This window comes from Silurus meridionalis, chromosome 3, assembly GCF_014805685.1.
Source record: "Silurus meridionalis isolate SWU-2019-XX chromosome 3, ASM1480568v1, whole genome shotgun sequence".
NCBI classification, from domain to species: domain Eukaryota; kingdom Metazoa; phylum Chordata; class Actinopteri; order Siluriformes; family Siluridae; genus Silurus; species Silurus meridionalis.
The window spans coordinates 24,717,400-24,735,974 of record NC_060886.1 but is presented as its reverse complement, the minus strand read 5'-3'; the positions used below and the strand labels follow the sequence as shown (position 1 = coordinate 24,735,974).

The window sequence follows — 18,575 nt, the reverse complement described above, 5'->3', positions numbered from 1 at the left end:
TGTGTTGGTGAAAACAGACAATTCCACAGTGGTCGCGTACATCAACCGGCAGGAGGTGTGCGCTCCCTCCAGCTGCATCAGTTGGCGAGGAAACTGATAATGTGGTGCGACACAAGGTTTTTGTCCATCAGGGCGACTCATGTTCCAGGCGTATGGAACAGGGTGCAGATCTATTGTCCAGGGAAACCCTCTGTACGGGGAATGGAAACTGCACACTCAGGTGGTGGAGCAGATATGGCAGAGATACGGCCGGGCCGCCGTAGATCTCTACGCCTCGCGAGAAAACGCTCAGTGTCCTCTGTTCTTTTCTCTAAGGGACGAAGATGCACCGTTGGGTGTGGATGCGTTAGCCCACCCGTGGCCAAACGTTCTTCTCTACGCGTTCCCTCCACTGAGCTTGATTTCCCCCACCCTGGCCAGGGTCAGAGAACTCAGCTTGTCACTGATTCTGATAGCTCCACGTTGGGCTTCCAGGCACTGGATCGCAGAAATAGTTCAGCTACTGTCGGATCAGCCTTGGCCACTCCCTCCACGGAGGGACCTTCTGTCCCAGGCGGGCGGGGAGATTTATCATCCGCACCCGGACAGAATTGCTCTCTGGGCCTGGCCCGTGAGAGGTGGAACTTGAGTGTGGCTGGTTTGCCCCAATCGGTTATACACACTATCCAGAGTGCCAGGGCCTCGTCTACTCGCACGCTTTATGACAATAAATGGCGAGTTTTTGAGGAGTGGTGTGGCGCGGTCACATTGTCTCTTTCAGTGTTCTGTGGGAGACATTTTGTGTTTTCTCCAGGATTTGCTGGATAAAGGGAGCTTTTCTACTTTGAAAGTGTATCTGGCGGCTATTTCTGCATGTCACGTCGGGTTTAATAACGAACCTGCGGGTCGGCACCCTTTGATTAGCCGGTTTATGAAAGGTGCACGCCGTATAAGGCCGGTGTCTCGGTGGTTAGTGCCTCAGTGGGACCTGTCCTTGGTTTTGGAAGCCCTTTCTCATCACCCCTTGAGCCAGTGGATGGCATAGGGCTGAAATTTCTTTCTCTTAAGACGGTGCTGCTTGTGGCTCTAGTGACTGCTAAGCGTGTGAGCGAGCTGCAAGCCCTATCTGTCAGTCCGTCCTGTCTACAGTTCGCCCCTGGGCTCACGAAGGTTTCCTTCGCCTAACCCGGCGTTCGTGCCTAAGGTGGTGGATTCTTCTTATAGATGTCCCGTTCACGGAACTTTCGGCTTTTCACCCACCTCAGGAGGAGGATGGCTTGAGTTCCTTGTGCCCGGTGCGGGCCTCCATACGTATGTCAAGAGAACAGCGGGTTTCAGAAAATCGGACCAGCTGTTTGTGTCTTGGGCTACCCCTCACAAAGGGAAGCCGTTGTCGAGTCAGCGGCTGTCCCGCTGGATTGTGGAGGCCATATCTATAGCGTATGAATGCTGTGGTTCTCAGGCTCCCACGGGTCTGAGGCCCACTCTACTAGAGGATGGCGACATCATGGGCCCTGCTTAAGGGTGTCTCTGTTCAGGATATTTGTGCGGCAGCTGGCTGGGCCACACCGCACACCTTTGTGCGGTTTTATAGACTAGATGTGTCTGAGTCATCCTTGGCACACGCAGTGCTGAGTGCCAGGCGTTCTGAGCCTATGTGATTGACCTGTGCAATCCGGGAGCAGTCTATATCTCCCATAGTGAAACACCGGCGAAGTTAGAAAAAGAACGATAGGTTACTTAACGTAACCCGGTTCTTTGATAACAGAGTGAGGTGTTTCACCAGCACTTCCTCCTTGCACGGGACGGAAGAAATCTCGCTGCAATGATGTTAGAAGGGTCGACCTGAGGGATAAAGGTGGGGCGGAGCCTGATCTCAGGTCGACCTGTCTGTCAAGACAGACGTGGTGTCATTAGAGCTTCCGTAGTTGGTCACGCCCAAAGCGATTCCCATAGTGAAACACCTCACTCTGTTATCAAAGAACCGGGGTTACGTTAAGTAACCTATCGATATCCAGATGATGGGAACTTTCCAAGGACTCAGATGCCATGAAGAATAAATCTGTTTTTAAATAAGATTGAAATAGAATTTGTGAAGGACGACCGTGGACAAGATGCTGGAGGTCGAAATGGGGCAAAGATTCGTTTCTGTATAAACCGTTAGGGGTTTACTGAGAAAACGTAACATCAGAGACTCGTTCAAACATCTTCCTCACAAACGAAAACCTGATCAGCAACAACCCACGTTAGCTTTTTTTTTTTTTTTCTTTGCGAGAGCAACAGGAGAGCGTGCGTGCTGGTGGCTTCAACACATGCATGTTTTTTTGTTTTGTCCCCGTCTGCCATTTTTCATCTTCTCGATCCCGCATGCATGCATCTTTCTTTCTTTTTTTTTTTTTTTTTTGTTTTTTTACTTCATATCATGTCCGTTCCGTTTTCTTGTCTCGTCCTAGCTCTCTAGATGTCCATCATTCTGGTACATCCTGATTTCTTGTCAATGGTTTTTCCCCTTTGGTTTACATTCTGATTTTATACTGTACCCGTTCCTTTAATCAGCTCGTGTCTTATGTGATGAAAATGTCATGGTTAATGTTATAGGGCAGAGGGCGCAATTGCAGTAGGACTTGACGCTGAACGGTTCATGGAAAAAAGCATGAATGTTGTTCTTCTGCACCGCTTCCTGGCGTTTTTGAAATCAGGGCATTTCGAGTCCAGTTTCTGCTCTTTTCTATATTAAAACAGACATTTTGAATGATTGGAATCTTAGCGTTTTATTGGTAAGCTTTTTCCATGACTTGAGTTCCAGAAGGACAGTGACTCATAATTCCTGACTAATAATGAGAGGAAGAGTCGGTCGTCGCTTGTTTATTTGTAATTCTAATTAAATCCAGCAGATGAGTGCAGACACATTCATGAGCAGTATGTACAGCATTCTATATCATAGCTCCTCATTGGTACTTTTTGAATGGAGCATGCAAGCTTGTCTTTCCTTCCTTCCTTCCTTCGTCATTTGTGTTACTTTCTTCCATTCTTTTCCTTCCTTGAATTCCTTCATTCCTCATTCTTTCCTTCCTGAATGGCTTTCTAGACCTTCCCATTTCCAATCATCGATTCTCTCCTTCCTTTCTTCATTTTTTTCGTTTTCTTGCCAATTCTGTGGTTTGTTCTTTCCCGAACTCTTCTTGCTTCCTTCCTTTCCATTCCTTTCAAGGTTTTTCTCCTTCTTAATCTCAACTGACAATGTTTTTATTACCCCCCTCCCCTCTTCCTTTCATTTCCTCTCCTCCCTCTCAGACACTGACGGCATGAGTGGAGGTGAAGAATCCTTCAACCTGAACGACCCCGATGAAGGGTTCTCCTCCGGAGCGTCCAACAGCAGCCAGCCGAGCACAGGCCGAGCGTCGGGGAGCGGAGGAGTGCGGACCAGCACGCAAAAGAGCTCCAAGAAGAGCAGCTCAAGTCGCACACACCGAGAAAAAGAGAGAGAGAAGGAGATCTCGGCTGAGAAGCATAAAGAGCCGCAGCACCCACAGAGAGCTCCGTCTCCTCCACCCGCCATCACACTGGACACCATCGAACTTTCCCCAATGAAGAAGACGCAAAGCCTGAGCCGGACCTGCAGCATGAGCGCCGGCGTGAGCGGAGAGCAGGAGAAAGGAGGAACAGACGGAGGACTCTGCTCCGGAGGAGGAGGAGGAGTGCACCGCCTTTCCAGCCTCAGTCTGAAAGAAGAACATCTGGTGCGGCCTGAAGGAGGAAGGATCTGCTGTCTCCTGGAGCTCCTCTGACCAAGCAGTCTCGCTCACCCAGCTTCAACATGCAGATCATATCACAGGTGTAGAGCTCACACACCTGCATCCCAATCACCTCGTCTGCTTCCTGTTTCTCGATGTCCATTTTTTTTTTTCTTCCAAACCAGAACCCTGATCTCTGGGGTGGGTCTGTTTATCTTTCTTTAGTATTTTTTATTTTTTTTGGACAAGTTTGATGGAAATCTGAATTGCCGCAAAACCGAAACAGCAGTAAAAATATGGACAGGGTGAAGACTGACTATAGATAATATAAAAAAAGTATCGACAAAGGTTTGTAAGAAATGTTTTTTAAGAAAGAAAAAAATCTATGATGGAAATCTATTCTTCCTTCTCTCTCTCTCTCTCTCTCTCTTTCTCTCTCTCTCTCTCTCTCGTATATTCCTCAGACCAAATTAAGCATTCCACTTCTAACAGACTGATGTTTTGGATTCGGATGTGTACCGCCCGATCTACGCTGACCAGGCGTAAGCCGCCATCTCCACTGCGTGGCAGCTTGATCAACAGCTGGCCAGATGTTTGAGATCAAAGTTACTTAGAACATACTGCCTCATGAACTCAGAAACAGAAACGACACAGCAATTTTTCGTTTCTCTCAGAGTAGTATGACGTAAAAAGCCCAGTGATTCCTGGGGAAATACCGGCCAGTCCTTTTTTTTTTTTCTTCTTTTTTTTTCCCAATTAAAGTCCGTTTAATGAAAATGTTCGGCTTCGAGAGATCGGACCACTTCCGAGGCAGTGGAGATTTTAATTGGCTCTAGCCAGAAGAGATCAGGCATATTTTTATGATTATTCTTATTTATTGTTATGGGACTTCAGAGATTAGTCTATATTAAAAAAGAAAGAAAGAAAAAAGAAAAAAAAAAAAGAGTAAGCAATAAATCTTAGGTTGTTCGTTTTTGACACGAAGCAATCATTGCAGTGTCTCAGTATGCATTCCTGCTGAACTCTTGGGTCCTGTGCAATTTCTATCAAGGTCTTTTCTTTTATTATTAATATTATTATTATTATTATTATTATTATTATTATTATTATTATTATTATGAAAGTTCTTACAGATAGCTAGTTCTTTTCATTTTTATTTTCCGTCCCAAAGACGGTTCTATTTATAATGTTAAACGTGTTCTATCTATAAACAATCAAATTACCTTCGACCTTGATTTTGCTTTAAAAAAAAAAAAGAATTGTTTTATTAGTATATGATTTGCATCGATTGAGGTTTTTTTTTTTCTTTTCTTCAAATCGATCTGTATATTCAAACAACTATGTATTTTGTTGATTTGGGCGTGTTAGAGTTGTCTGTTTCACATACTGGGGCCAAGATGTTTAAGAATGTTGTCGACTTCGTCGTTCTTGTTGCTGTGTATCCGCTGATCCCAAGCAGGAAAAAAAAAAGAAAAGAAAACGCTGTGTGGAACGATATTTTAATGTGTCCCTGTGTCCTGAGCGAGGACTATTGCCGTACGAGCGCATTGTTTCTCTCCCAGAGGTTTAAAGCTTAAGAAGCATGATTCTGATGTGCTGGTGTCAAACACGAGCTGTAATAATCCTGTATTATCCTCAGAAGTCTTGGAGTGTGTGTGCGTGCGTGTGTGTGTGTGCGTCTTGTGTTGGTGTGATGCAATCAAACAGGGTTCCTGGAGTTATTAGTTCTACCTCGTCTTCTTTCCATCAGCCTTTCAAACACTGGACTACACGCTGAAAACTCCCAGAAAATGACTGAGGATTTATTCCTGTGTGTTGAGTCGTGGTTCTCCTGTCCATCACCATTTCATTCAAGGCCTGTTTTCGTACAGGCGTACTCACGTGATACCAGATCTGACCACTAGATGGTGCTTCTGGTTCCACGCACCGTGTAACCAGAAGCTCCATCTAGTGGTCAAACCTGGTGGCATTTTGTTTTTGCAGGATAATCATGTGTGTAGGTGTCATTTCTTTCTGCGTGTGTTTTTGAGTTTTTTCTTTTTCTTTAATAATAATAATAATAATAATAATAATAGCGATCACTGCAAATCTGGTTCATGCGAACGCTGACTTTTTCATCCGTCATGGCGCTTAGTGTACATCGAGCCAGCGAGTGGGACGGAACCCAAAGGAAAACAAAAAGTCGCATTTTTTATTGTGAAAGAGAGCCAAATAACTTATGTATATGCATGAATGTATATTTACATTCAAAAATCAGTGCAAGATCAGATTTCGACTTGTGGGAGGACGTGGGGTCGATCGGACGTTCTGCAGGAATTGGGGGTTTCTGTGGGAGCGAAAGTTTCCCCGAAGGCAAAAGGGACTGCTGTGGGAAGAGGCAGGGTTAGTGAGAAGTTCTCCAGGAGTTAGACAGGATTGCTCAAACGTAATGAGTTCGATTAGTCGGTTTTTCAGTGGGCACAGGAGGGATTTCGCACTTTCTGTGCGAGTGAGTGAGATTAGTCTTCAAGTTTGCAGGGTCGTTTGGGATCGGTCAACTAATGAGAGGGAATTGGTTAACTTGTTGAAATAGCAGGTGGGATTAGTCAGTGGGGAGAAGACCAAGACTTCTACCAGTGAATCCGCATTACATCCCTTCATCCCACATCTTGTGCCAACAGCCTCCCGAGTGGGACTGCTTTCACTGTCCATGTCTTAAATAGTGGTCTTAGTTCAGACATGTACAATAGAAACAAAAAAAACATAGTGTATTTGGATCAAGTGTATAACAATGTCTTCTAAATCTCTTATCTATGAAGTCACCCATCCTGAGAATTCGTAGTGTATCTAATTATGGCATGTATTTGCTGTGGATCTACAGACTTAGGTTATTCCTGTTGGTTTGGTTTTTATTTGTGTGTGTGTGTGTGTGTGTGTGTGTGTGTGTGTGTGAGAGAGTGTTTCTGGGAAACAGTTAAGATTTGAGATTTTACTCTACAGCCCTGATTTGTCGAACTCTACTCTTCCTACATGCAGTACGGTCAAAATGACTCTTCGGGAAGTGCATCAGGGTTGCGATCTAAAACCTGCTGTAATGTTTCACTATAAACCGTCTTAACCTCCTCTCTGTGGCGTAGAGGACTACTGGCTGTTCTGTGTGTTTGCTGTACAGTTTGTTCTAATCGGAGGTATTCGCGTCTCTCTGTACTGTACATTGCGGTGCGTTTCACTGCTCCTGCCCAAATTTTTCTTCATTAAGTGGAATAGAGTGAACACTTTTTTTTGGGGGGGGCACTAAACTGTACTTGTCATTAGGTTGGTACCTTTTGATCCTTTGTATCTATTATTTTTATCCTCTTCTGAAGTGCTGAGTGTTTCTTAATGTACCTTGAAATGGAGGGTAATTAGAGCTTAAGGAGCGCCGCTGTACGTGCCGTGTATGAAAGGTACAAAAGATATCTGATGATTCTACAGCGTGTAGTTTTTTTTTTCCTGAAAGCTGTCAGATTGTCCATTCATTTGTCTTTCATTTCAAAAGTTAGTTTGGATTAAAAAAAGCGAATGTTCACTTTTCCCCCAAATGTGCTCCATCAGTGCCATGGCTTTGGGATAGTGTGCTGAAGGTCACGAGTTCAAATCTCATTTGACAAGCTTTCAGTTTTGGGCTTTTTTTCCTCTTGAGCCAGACTCAAGAATCGCTCAGGAGGAGCCTGTTTTGATTGTGGAGACTACTGAGCAAACGTTTATACATACACACCTTCACAAAGAAAACACACACATATTCTCTGAGAGTTCGAGCATCCAATTCTGCCTTTAAGCATTAGGCCACGCCTCCTGCCTGAGTTGGAGAGATTCTGGCCATTTTATATGTAGTTTTAGTTATTCTACTTCCTGTCATCGAGTTCTTTTGAATGATCGTTTGTTTTTGTTTTTTTCCCCATGATTCTAAATTCAGACATTGAACTTTGAAGTAGAGACAATTGTGCTGACGTATCTTTTTGGTTATAATATGGCTACTGTAGTAGTGTCCCTTCTCCTGTTTTTACTCAGAACAGACCTCTACCAGAGAGACGTGTGTGTGTGTTTAATCCGCCCTCTGCGTGATCGGATTGCATGTGACGTGTGTAAGCCTTTCTTTTCATCTGATGCACTTTATCCAGACTTTAGTGTTGTCAGTGGCTGACAATAGCTGTGTATGTGTGTGTATATATATATATATGTGTGTGTGTGTGTGTGTGTGTGCTTGAGATGTGTGCTCGTGAAAACTGAACGAAAGTGAATGCTAAATCCTACTACAGACTACCCGACAACTATTCCACACACACCTTACAATCCAAATCATCTGTACAGGAACAGATCTCCCTGTGGTGATCTTCAGGTCTTCTTCCTTCTTCTTTACTCTGAACAGTTGGTCTTTCCACTCGTTTTAGTTCGAACTGATACAATTCTATGCAATTCAAGGTCGATTGGAGTTTTTCTTTCGTCTTTTGTTGGATCAAATCTCTGGGTTGCTGGTAGGTTTTTAGCTGGACTGGCTGTGCAAGTTCCTCCTCAGGTCCTTCAGCGAGGAACCGCATCGAATTGCTGCTGTTTTAAGCGAATGATCTCATGGTTTTAGATCAGGTCTAAAGTAAGAGGTAATTGTGTGTGTGTGTGTGTGTGTGTGTGTGTGTGTGTGTGTGTGTGTGTGTGTGTGTGTGTGTGAAAATACCTACAAATTAAGAAATAAAAAGTCAGCTGGACCTTGTTGAACTTGCAGATTTCTTTACCATGAGCCATGCATGAGATCTTTAGGAGGCGTGGTGAAGCAGAGGCACTGTTTGTCTTATAGAATGAGAGGTTACGCCGTACAAAACCAGTTTCACCCGAAAGCTGTAAAAGCAATTTCCGAAGCGAAATACTGTACCATTGATGTAAATGGAAAGATTATTTTAAAACCTTGTAAATAAAACTGTACAAAAAAAAAACAAACAAACAAAAAAGAGTAAAAGTGAGATGTTCATATCAGTCTGCTGATGCAGGAAAATATGGCTCTGTATATTGGTCAATAAATCTTGTGCTGTAACAGATTTCTGTCTTTGAGCTTTATTTAGTTTTTTAGATATACAGTATAGTGTGTGTGTGTGTGTGTGTGTGTGTGTGTGTGTGTGTGTGTGTGTGTGTGTGTGTGTGTGTGTGTGTAACCCTGTGTGACTGGGACAGCTTTTTATTTATTATTAGAATTTTCTTTTTACATTTACACATGACGAACATTTACTATCCTAATTAGAAAAAAATCTCCCTCTTGTCATGCATCGCTTTGAAACGATCTCCAATCCATCCTAATACTCTGTTAAAAGTGGGTAAAAGGTGTAGGATGTAGGACCACCCACTTGTCTTCGAGCTGCTCAGCCTTTCAGATGAGCAGCTTTCTTTTTGAAATGCCGGTAAACAGTAAAAAGTTGTATCGACTTCACAACCGAACAAAGCCGACACTATTGTTATCCTTTATAACATGTGCAGAGTGCAGTTTATCAAGTATGAGTCCTGGCACGTGTACACTAAGTTATATACTTGCTCTGAAATGATCCATGCCCCTTTCTGTGGCTTCATACAAACTCAACTGTTCAAGCCAGTGGCTTGTGTACAGGGTTTTTTAATGAGGCTCTAACCGAACCAATACAAACGCAACCGTGATCAAAGTGTTTAGATTTTTGAACGACTCTTGATAAACACGTGTGCTCCTGGCGTGTAGTAATAAACATGAAAACTTAAACATTTCACAAAACACTGAATAAACACTACATAGACAAAAGTATTGAGACACCTGGCTTTCCTGCCATATGTGATTCATCTCCAAACTGTTCACTCAATTGTATATGATGTGTTTGGATGTGCTGAAAACACAAACCCTGTGCCAGATGTGCTTTACATGGGTCGGAAAGGAAGATCTTGAGTGGTCTGTTATAGAGCTCTGATCTCAAACCCTACATACAATCTTTGGTATGAATATAAACACTAAGAACTGCATCCCAGTTCCTCTCACCTGCATCTGTATTCGAGCTGCAACAACTACTTTTGTCAACGAATGCCGTTACCGATTAGTTGGTAGCAGGAAAAAGTAGAGGGTCAACCGACAGCAGGAAAAGTGTGCGTCCCGAAGCATTTTATATTCGAATGCTGTGAACGATGCACAGTTGAGCTTGTGTTTTATAAAAGCACGAGCACGTGAAAAAACACACTGGTGTCAGGGATGAAGGAGAAACATCAGCACTGTGAGTAATAACTGTGGAATCCTCATCATGTGAAAATGGTGTAATGTAATGAAGTGCTATTGTGTAAACTCGTGGCTCGCGAGCGTCGTGATGGATTCAATTAAAACGGTGCGAACGAACAATAGATCTAAAAGCGGCAAATAACAGCGGCAGTAAACGATCACATTTTTACTCACTGTTGTGCTTTTCAGCGAATGTTTATGCACCTGTACACCAATGCGCATTTTTTTTTCTTTTTTTAATCAAGATAAGTTGCTGCGTTTCTTCGTTTCGTTCTCTTTTTATAGCATGTGTCTATTACAACAGTAACTTACCGTATTTTTCTGACTATAAGCGGCTATTTTTTTCCCACGTTTTAAACCCTGCGGCTTAAACAATGAAGCGGCTAATTCATGGATTTTTCCTGGGTTTTTCCCGGTTTCACAAACTTCAAGCCAAAAAACATTAGACCAATGAAATTGCGGAACGGGTTCAGGTGAACCAATGAAACTCTTTATATTAAATCAGATGCGCTCCCACTGAATCGGGCCGCACCACATCATAAATATGGATGATGTTCCTCTGACGTTTGACCTGCTGCTCACTCGGACTGTCTACAGGAAATGCGAATCATTCGTCACGCTGAAAACAACCGGGCATGAAAAAAACGCACTTTACCTGTGTTCTGAGCTGCACGGCATCGGGAGAAAAGCTTCACCGATGGTGATTTTTAAAAGCACGACGATGCCAAAAGATAAACTCTCGAGAAATAGTTGTGAAAGGAAGGAGGAAGACAGTGAACAATGACTTTCTTGGTAGGCTACTGTTTAGATACAAGCCGTGTAACAGACACTGTCTTTCATTAAAGCCTGTGTAAAGTTCATTAGTTTCAGTGTGGACACCTGCAGCTTATAGTCAGGTGCGGCTTATTTATGTTTAAAATAAAAATCTTTTGTCAAATTCAGTGCGGCTTATATTTGGGTGCGCTTAATAGTCCGGAAATTACAGTAATTGTTTTTGAACGTGATTTAATTTCATTTAATTATTGTACAAAATTAAATTCATTATATATTCTATATGTTTATATCTGCACAACTGAACAAAATGTCTGTATATTTTTTAAAACAAGAATTTTCTAAATAATGGATTATATATTATAGATTTTTTTAAGCACAAATTGCTTCACCTTACGAACTCGAATGCCTTTTTTTTTTACAGAATGAAAAAACCAGCATGAGTGAATGTGTTCAAGGAGAAATCCTCCACACACACACACACACACACACACACACACACACACACTCGTCAACAAGCAGCTACTATAAGCTTTATAAAATGAAAGATTGTTAAACTCGCTGTGTGGTTTTTGCATTTTTAATACGCTTTCATACACGAATACCCTGAATTTGGGTTTTATATACTTATACTAAGCAAAACATTCAATACATTTTTATGTATGTTTACTATATGCAACATTTGCATAACTCAATACATTTGAAAATACATTAGAATATTATATAAATATCTTATTTGAAGCATAAAAAGTCGTTAATTAGAAGAAAATGAATCATCAAATATATATATATATATATATATATACACACACTGAATTTCCAAATGTATGTGGACGCCTCTTTCAAGAACGATGGGTATTGATATTATACTGGTTTCTGAAATTTGGACCGCACTTTAAACCCAAAATGTTTCAATATGAAAAGACATTTTGAAGTGTGACACTTTTATGCTCCTCTACATTATATTGAAATGTATGAAAATGACGAGGCTGGTGCAAAATGCAAAATAATAATAATATGAACGCGCAGAATAGCTCTAATTATGAACAATCGTAAGTTATCAATCATACCAATAAATCGAGTCTGTTCCAGCGGAGAGGAGTGTGTGTTTATACAGGGGGAAGTCCGGTGTGATGTAACCGGCAGTACGGCTCGATCAGGTGACGGATGGTGTCCAATACGTCTGTGGACAGGGTTGGAGTCAGCGCTCCAAACACACCCAGCATGCTGAAGCAGAGCACCACGGTGGCACACGCTCCTCTCTTTATGCTCTCCGAACAGCTGTGTGTCACACTTTAACACATAAAACCAGAATTAATAGTAAGAAAAAAATATTACATAATAATATCAAAATAAACATAAAAAAAACTCACCTTTTGGATACATAAAGTGCTGCTTGTTCCTCCTGAGTATCTGTGTTTTTCTCCTCTTCTATCTGCTCCTGCTCAGGGATCATCTAGTTCATAGACATAGACAGAAATTGTATACAAGAATATTCCTTTTAAAAGATGAATTGTCATATTACTTGCCATATCAAAATGCAAATACAAATACATAAATAATTAATCATAAATAAAAATACATTTTTGAATATTTCAATATTTATCATTTTGAAATTATCCCAAACTTTTCTTTGGTCTGAATCTTATGAAAGCCTGTTTCTGCCACATAATAAAAAAGTTTGCCTAATTCGGACTTTTTCTGAGTTTTTTTTTCGCATTTCTGACCTTTCTCCCACAATTCTTTTTTTTTTTTCGCATTTCTGACCTTTCTCCCACAATTCTTTTTTTTTTTTGCATTTCTGACTTTATTCTCGCAATTTCGACTTCATTTCTCGTAAATGCAACCGCCGGCGCTTACCTGTTCGGACCGCTGCAGACTTTAGCGGTGGTGCGTCAGTAATAATGGTCCGCGGTGAAACACAATGCTCCGTGTGTAGTTAAATGGACTAAACGAAGCATCGAGGCAAATAATTTGCCTAGATGATTTTTTTGTATTCGAATCACTCGAGAAATCGTTTCAGCCTTAATGCTGGTACAGGAGTTACAGTTACCTCAATGAACATTACTGTTTTTATATAACTGTACATCTTCAACTGTTCAGTCCTCTTATAACAAAGCATGTTTAAAAAAAAAAAAAAAAAGGGCATACTTTTAATCCCTACATTGTTACATTTAATGTTCTGAAATGCCTATAAAATAAGTTATCACCAGTTTACGCAAACATGAACACATAATCAGTGTTTTTTTGTTTTTTAAAACTGTTTATTAATAAAGTGCTGGACATGAGTACTACCTGATCTGCAAACAGAATTCCGAGTTCTTCCCCGAGTGACACTGAGTGTTCAGGACTCAGCGGTGTGTCTGTGTCCACGTTCATAAAGCTCCCTTCACCGCTACTGAGTAATAAATGAATAAATGAATAAAAGAATGAATGAATGAAAAGTGGATTTACTCTACTGTCTTGTATGTAATGCAGAATCATTCTAAAGTAAAGAAAATGCCTAACACTAAAGCCAAAGCCAACTGGTCCTCCAAATCCTTCAGCTTCTCCTTCATGTCCTGGATAATAAAGAAAAATATTTAGCCGAGTCTAAAGACCCCCTAATGTCATAAATGATATGAGATAAGTGTACCTGGTTAATGGTAATGTATTCTGACATGTTGTCTTTGAGCTGCTCAATGATGAAATCCTTCTAAATACAAAAAAAAAGAAAAGATTATTCTACACAATAACCTTATTCTATTTCAGTCTTAGTTTATAAAACATAAAACTTACATACCAATATATTAAATGCATTCAAACTTCACCCTTTTGAACATCACAGTTTCATTATTAATATATTCTTGCAGATGGAGATAAGGCACCCAGGTGTGGCAGCTTGGTGTGGCTGGGTTTATATGTATATATGTTTGTGTATACATATTGAGTGAGTTGTGTATCTCTGATGGACACCACAACACAAATCTTTGGGTAGATTTTCTTGCTTACATCTGTCTCCTCATCGCATCTTATTTGAATTTTGGTTTTATAGTCATGTATTTGCAGCTTTTAGCGACTGATTTCTTCATAAGTAATTGTATTAGTTTCAATTGTTATAAATGAAACAGTTACCTGATGTATGAGTTCTTCTTTGTGTTCCAGATCAAGCCTCTGCTCCTCCAGCTGTTGCTGAAGCATAAAACATATGAACTGATTCGACTCATGTAATTATGTGTGTGTTGCTGTTATAGAATTCCTGCTACTACCAAAACAATAAAAGAGCTTCAAGCTAATCAGAATGCAAAGCTGGACAGGTTTTGTTTAAAACCCTGTATACATAAAATATATCACCTGTAATGATCTCAGGACAGAGCTGAGGTTGGTGATCTCCTCGTCCTGTTGCTGGCTTTTCAGAAGAAAACTTGACGCCTGTAATGAAAGACACCATAAACAAAGGAATCATAAATTCAAGTCAGTAAAACTGAAAAGAGAGACAAGAAGCTGCTCTGGCCCTCACATACCTCGCTAGAAAGTTCGTCTATCTGCTGTCTGAGTGTTTCGTTTTCTTTTGCCTGTCACAAGTTCACAACAATAGACTATGATTTGTTGTGTAGATGAAGTGAGATATTAACAAGTTCAAATCTGCCCTCTGCACGCACGAGTTGTTTCCGGCTGGCCTGGATCTCACCACAGATCTGATCTTTCTCTGCCTTCGCAGCTCGAATGTCTTCCAGTTCATTCACAAGGAGCTGAAGGTTCTGAATCGACTGCCTCGAGCTTCACAAACACACATTTGCACGGTATTTACTAACAGGAAGTGGACAGGAACGTTTATACAGTTTGTACGTTTTCTTTACTGTTAAACTGTACAATGACTGAACTTTTTAAGAACCTGACCATCTCACCGTAACACTGACGAGTTCCGGATTGTGATTGGTCTGATGGTGCTGACAGTAATATTTATGCGATCGCTTCTACAGTAACAACTCGTTCACAGGGAGGTGTACAGCGATTGCATAACTAATAATAACCTGATTTATTAAAACTTAAGTTTCCATAAGTAGATGTTTATGTGAAATATATGAAAGGAGTCTCCAGTGTCTGCGCGTTGTAGTCGTCAGAAGTAAACCTGTAACTTTAAGTTTTGCGACATCTTCAGGGGAGGATACTCTTCATTGTAATTTCTTGTTAACCTGATGAGCTGTTTCTTTTTTAACCCTGGAGAGACGATGTGTAAGAGTATGCTGCTACAGGCTGAAGATCTGAGAAGTCTGCTACCTTTTGATTTGGTTCTTTAGGTCGTTGTTCTCAGTCCTGAGAAGCACGTTGTTGTCCTCTGCCATTTCGACGGCTTTTTGCATGTCTGTGTATAACGTCCTCAGGCAGTGGTTAGAGTGCAGGAGCTCAGCTTTGTCTGCACCCGTGTCTAAAACCCTGAGCAGCAAATAAGGAGCATGGTGTTACAAGAGAGAGGACTCGGTTTCCTTCAGTGATTTTATAAATAAACCAGAATGTTTTAAACACTCACTCATTCTGCTGTTCCTCTGGAATGTGGAGAGAAGCATATTCTTCCACACAATGCATCTTCAACACCAGAGCACCATAGCATTAGAATATAACAGTACATAGGAACATTCTGCACTCTTCACAATTAGGTATTCAGTATTCCGCACACTTCAGTATTCTGCACACTTCAGTATTCCACAAAATGTAGTACTTCACACACTTCAGTATTCCACACACTTAAGTATTCCAAACTTCAGTATTCCACACTTCAATGTTCTACACACTTCAGTATTCCACACGCATCAGTATTCCACACTTCAGTATTCCACACACACATCAGTATTCCAAACTTCAGTATTCCACACTTCAATGTTCCACACACTTCAGTAGTCTACACACTTTAGTATTCCACACACTTCAGTAGTTTACACACTTCAATATTCCACACACTTCAGTATTCCACATACATCAGTATTCCACACTTCAGTATTCCACACTTAAATGTTCTACACACTTCAGTAGTCTACACACTTCAGCATTCTACACACTTCAATATTCCACACATTTCAGTATTCCACACACTTCAGTTTTCCACAACACTTCAGTATTCCACACACATCAGTATTCCAAACTTCAGTATTCCACACTTCAATGTTCTACACACTTCAGTATTCCACACGCATCAGTATTCCACACTTCAGTATTTCACACACACATCAGTATTCCACACTTCAGTATTCCACACTTCAATGTTTCACACACTTCAGTAGTCTACACACTTTAGTATTCCACACTTTACTATTCTACACATTTCAGTATTCTACACACCTCAGTATTTCACACATTTCAGTTTTCCACACTTTGGTATTCAACACATTTCAGTATTCCAAACATTTCAGTATTCTACACACTTCAATATTCCACACATTTCAGTATTCTACACACTTCAGTATTCTACACACTTTAATAGTCTACACACTTCAGTATTCCACACATTTTAGTATTCCACACACTTCAGTATTCTACACATTTCAGTATTCTACACACTTCAGTATTCTACACACTTTAGTATTCCACACTTCGGTATTCTACACATTTCATTATTCTACACATTTCAGTATTCCACACTTCAGTGTTCCACACTTCAATGTTCCACACACTTCAGTAGTCTACACACTTTCGTATTCCACACTATAGTTTTCCACACTTCATTATTCTACACATTTCAGTATTCTACACACTTCAGTATTCCACACACTTCAGTATTTCACACATTTCAGTTGTCCACACTTCAGTATTCAACACATTTTAGTATTTCAAACATTTCAGTATTTTACGCATTTTAATATTCTACACACTTCAGTATTCTACACACTTCAGTATTCCACACATTTCAGTATTCTACACACTTCGGTATTCAACACATTTCAGTATTCTACACACTTCGGTATTCAACACATTTCAGTATTCTACACACTTCAGTATTCCACACACTTTAGTATTTTACACATTTCAGTATTTCACACATTTCAGTTTTCAACACATTTCAGTATTCCACACATTTCAGTTTTCCAAACACTTCAGTATTCCACACACATCAGTATTCCACACTTCAGTATTCCACACTTCAATGTTCTACACACTTCAGTATTCCACACTTCAATGTTCTACACACTTCAGTATTCCACACACATCAGTATTCAACATGCATCAGTATTCCACACTTCAGTATTCCACACACATCAGTATTCCACACTTCAGTATTCCACACACATCAGTATTCCACACTTCAGTGTTCCAAACACTTCAGTAGTCTACACAATCTAGTATTCCACACTTCAGTATTCCACACTTTACTATTTTACACACTTCAGTATTCCACACACATCAGTATTCCACACTTCAGTATTCCACACACATCAGTATTCCACACGTCAGTGTTCCACACACTTCAGTAGTCTACACAATCTAGTATTCCACACTTCAGTGTTCCACACTTTACTATTCTACACACTTCAGTATTCCACACACTTCAATATTCCACACATTTCAGTATTCCACACTTTAGTGTTCTACACACTTCGGTATTCAACACATTTCAGTATTTGACACATTTCAGAATTCCACAAATTTCAGTGTTCCACATTTCAGTATTCTACACATTTCATTATTCCACACACTTCATTATTCCACACACTTCATTATTCCACACATTTCAGTTTTCAGTGTATTGTATACATTCTTTAAAAAGTGAAAACAATTCTGAGAAAGATATGAACAAGCTCTATACTCAAAAAAGTGAAATAAACACATCTGCAATACTGTAGACTATTAAAGTAGAAGTGAATATTAAATTGTATTTTTTTTTTCCAATGACCTGAATGCTAAAAATGTACTGAATAATGACGTGAAAAGTAGAGTCCATGACACTTACACAGCTTCACTCAGTTCAGACAGGCTAATTTAAATTAGCATGCTAGTCAACTAGCTTGAGAGCTAACGCTAACGCTCTCGACGACCTGCTCGCATAAATCAGATTTTATCAAAGTATTTTCAAAAGACAACAACATTGTAAACAAACATTGTATTGTTGATTTTATCCGCTCACCTTTATTTCCTGACTGTAACGGAGTTACAAAACAGCTCGCGCGTTTTCCTGTCACGCGCCTGAGCCTTTGAGGTCTACAGACGCTGATGCCTTTCAAAATAAATAAATAAAATACTAATATTACATTAAGACATGGCACATACGCCTGTATTGATAACTAGGATAATTCTTCTACTAATGATTCATGAATGGGTGTCATTGAGTATGAGTATCAAACTCACCACTAATAATCTGTGTTGAATGATCTAATGTGATTAATCTGATATAAATCACATTTCAAACCTAATATTAACTTTATAATGTGCACTCCATACGACTGGTTTAATTATTATTATTATTTTTATTTAATATAAATGCGTTTATTTGTATAAGGATCCCCAAATAAGAGTTTAGGGACCGTCTACAAATAACACCAACTCTTTATTAACGTTTAAAGAGTGTGTAATTAATAATAAATCAGATTCAGGAAAAAAAATTATAGTGATCACATGTGTAATATTATTCTTGACAACATTATGCATATGTATTCTACCAGTCTGGGGTGCATATTTATTTACACCAGACAAAATAATATAGTGCAACCAAAACATTAAACCTGACATTTGGACTTTAAATAAATTAAATATTTGTAAAGCATGCTGGAAATTTTGTCCTGATTACTTGACATTTTACAGCCTTTTTCCTAAATATATGTACTTGAGAATTTGTCAAATGAAAGGGGTTTTTTGTAATTTATTTTATTTTATTATCCTGTCACAAA

At 40.0% G+C, this 18,575-nt stretch overlaps 2 protein-coding genes across 5 annotated transcripts in view; one reads left to right on the top strand and one right to left on the bottom strand.

Annotated features, from left to right (window-relative positions):
• Window positions 1-8,761, top strand: part of LOC124381175 (protein FAM126B-like) — a 45,843-nt gene extending 37,082 nt beyond the window's left edge. For both annotated transcript variants that reach the window (XM_046842601.1, XM_046842594.1), the window contains one exon: window positions 3,274-8,761. In XM_046842601.1, coding sequence (XP_046698557.1) covers window positions 3,274-3,767 — 494 coding nt within the window. In that variant the 3' untranslated portion in view covers window positions 3,768-8,761. The remainder of the gene's footprint in view (window positions 1-3,273) is intronic.
• Window positions 8,762-11,283: 2,522 nt separating this feature from the next.
• Window positions 11,284-18,115, bottom strand: LOC124383074 (synaptonemal complex protein 1-like). Of its 3 annotated transcripts, XM_046845443.1 has the most exons (13): window positions 18,037-18,113; window positions 17,816-17,905; window positions 15,230-15,285; window positions 14,980-15,135; window positions 14,361-14,478; window positions 14,223-14,273; window positions 14,053-14,130; window positions 13,834-13,890; window positions 13,355-13,414; window positions 13,228-13,280; window positions 13,015-13,117; window positions 12,093-12,175; window positions 11,284-12,012 (listed from the first exon to the last, which is right to left on the bottom strand). In XM_046845443.1, the coding sequence occupies exons 3-13, from the start codon at window positions 15,283-15,285 to the stop codon at window positions 11,829-11,831; spliced, it is 999 nt and encodes a 332-aa protein (XP_046701399.1). In that variant the 5' UTR covers window positions 17,816-17,905; window positions 18,037-18,113; the 3' UTR covers window positions 11,284-11,828. The 3 variants fall into 3 exon arrangements, with proteins under 3 accessions (XP_046701399.1, XP_046701398.1, XP_046701400.1); XM_046845442.1 differs by having other exon boundaries at window positions 17,816-18,115; XM_046845444.1 differs by lacking the exons at window positions 17,816-17,905; window positions 18,037-18,113 and adding an exon at window positions 17,642-17,772.
• Between the last annotated feature and the right edge of the window lie 460 nt (window positions 18,116-18,575).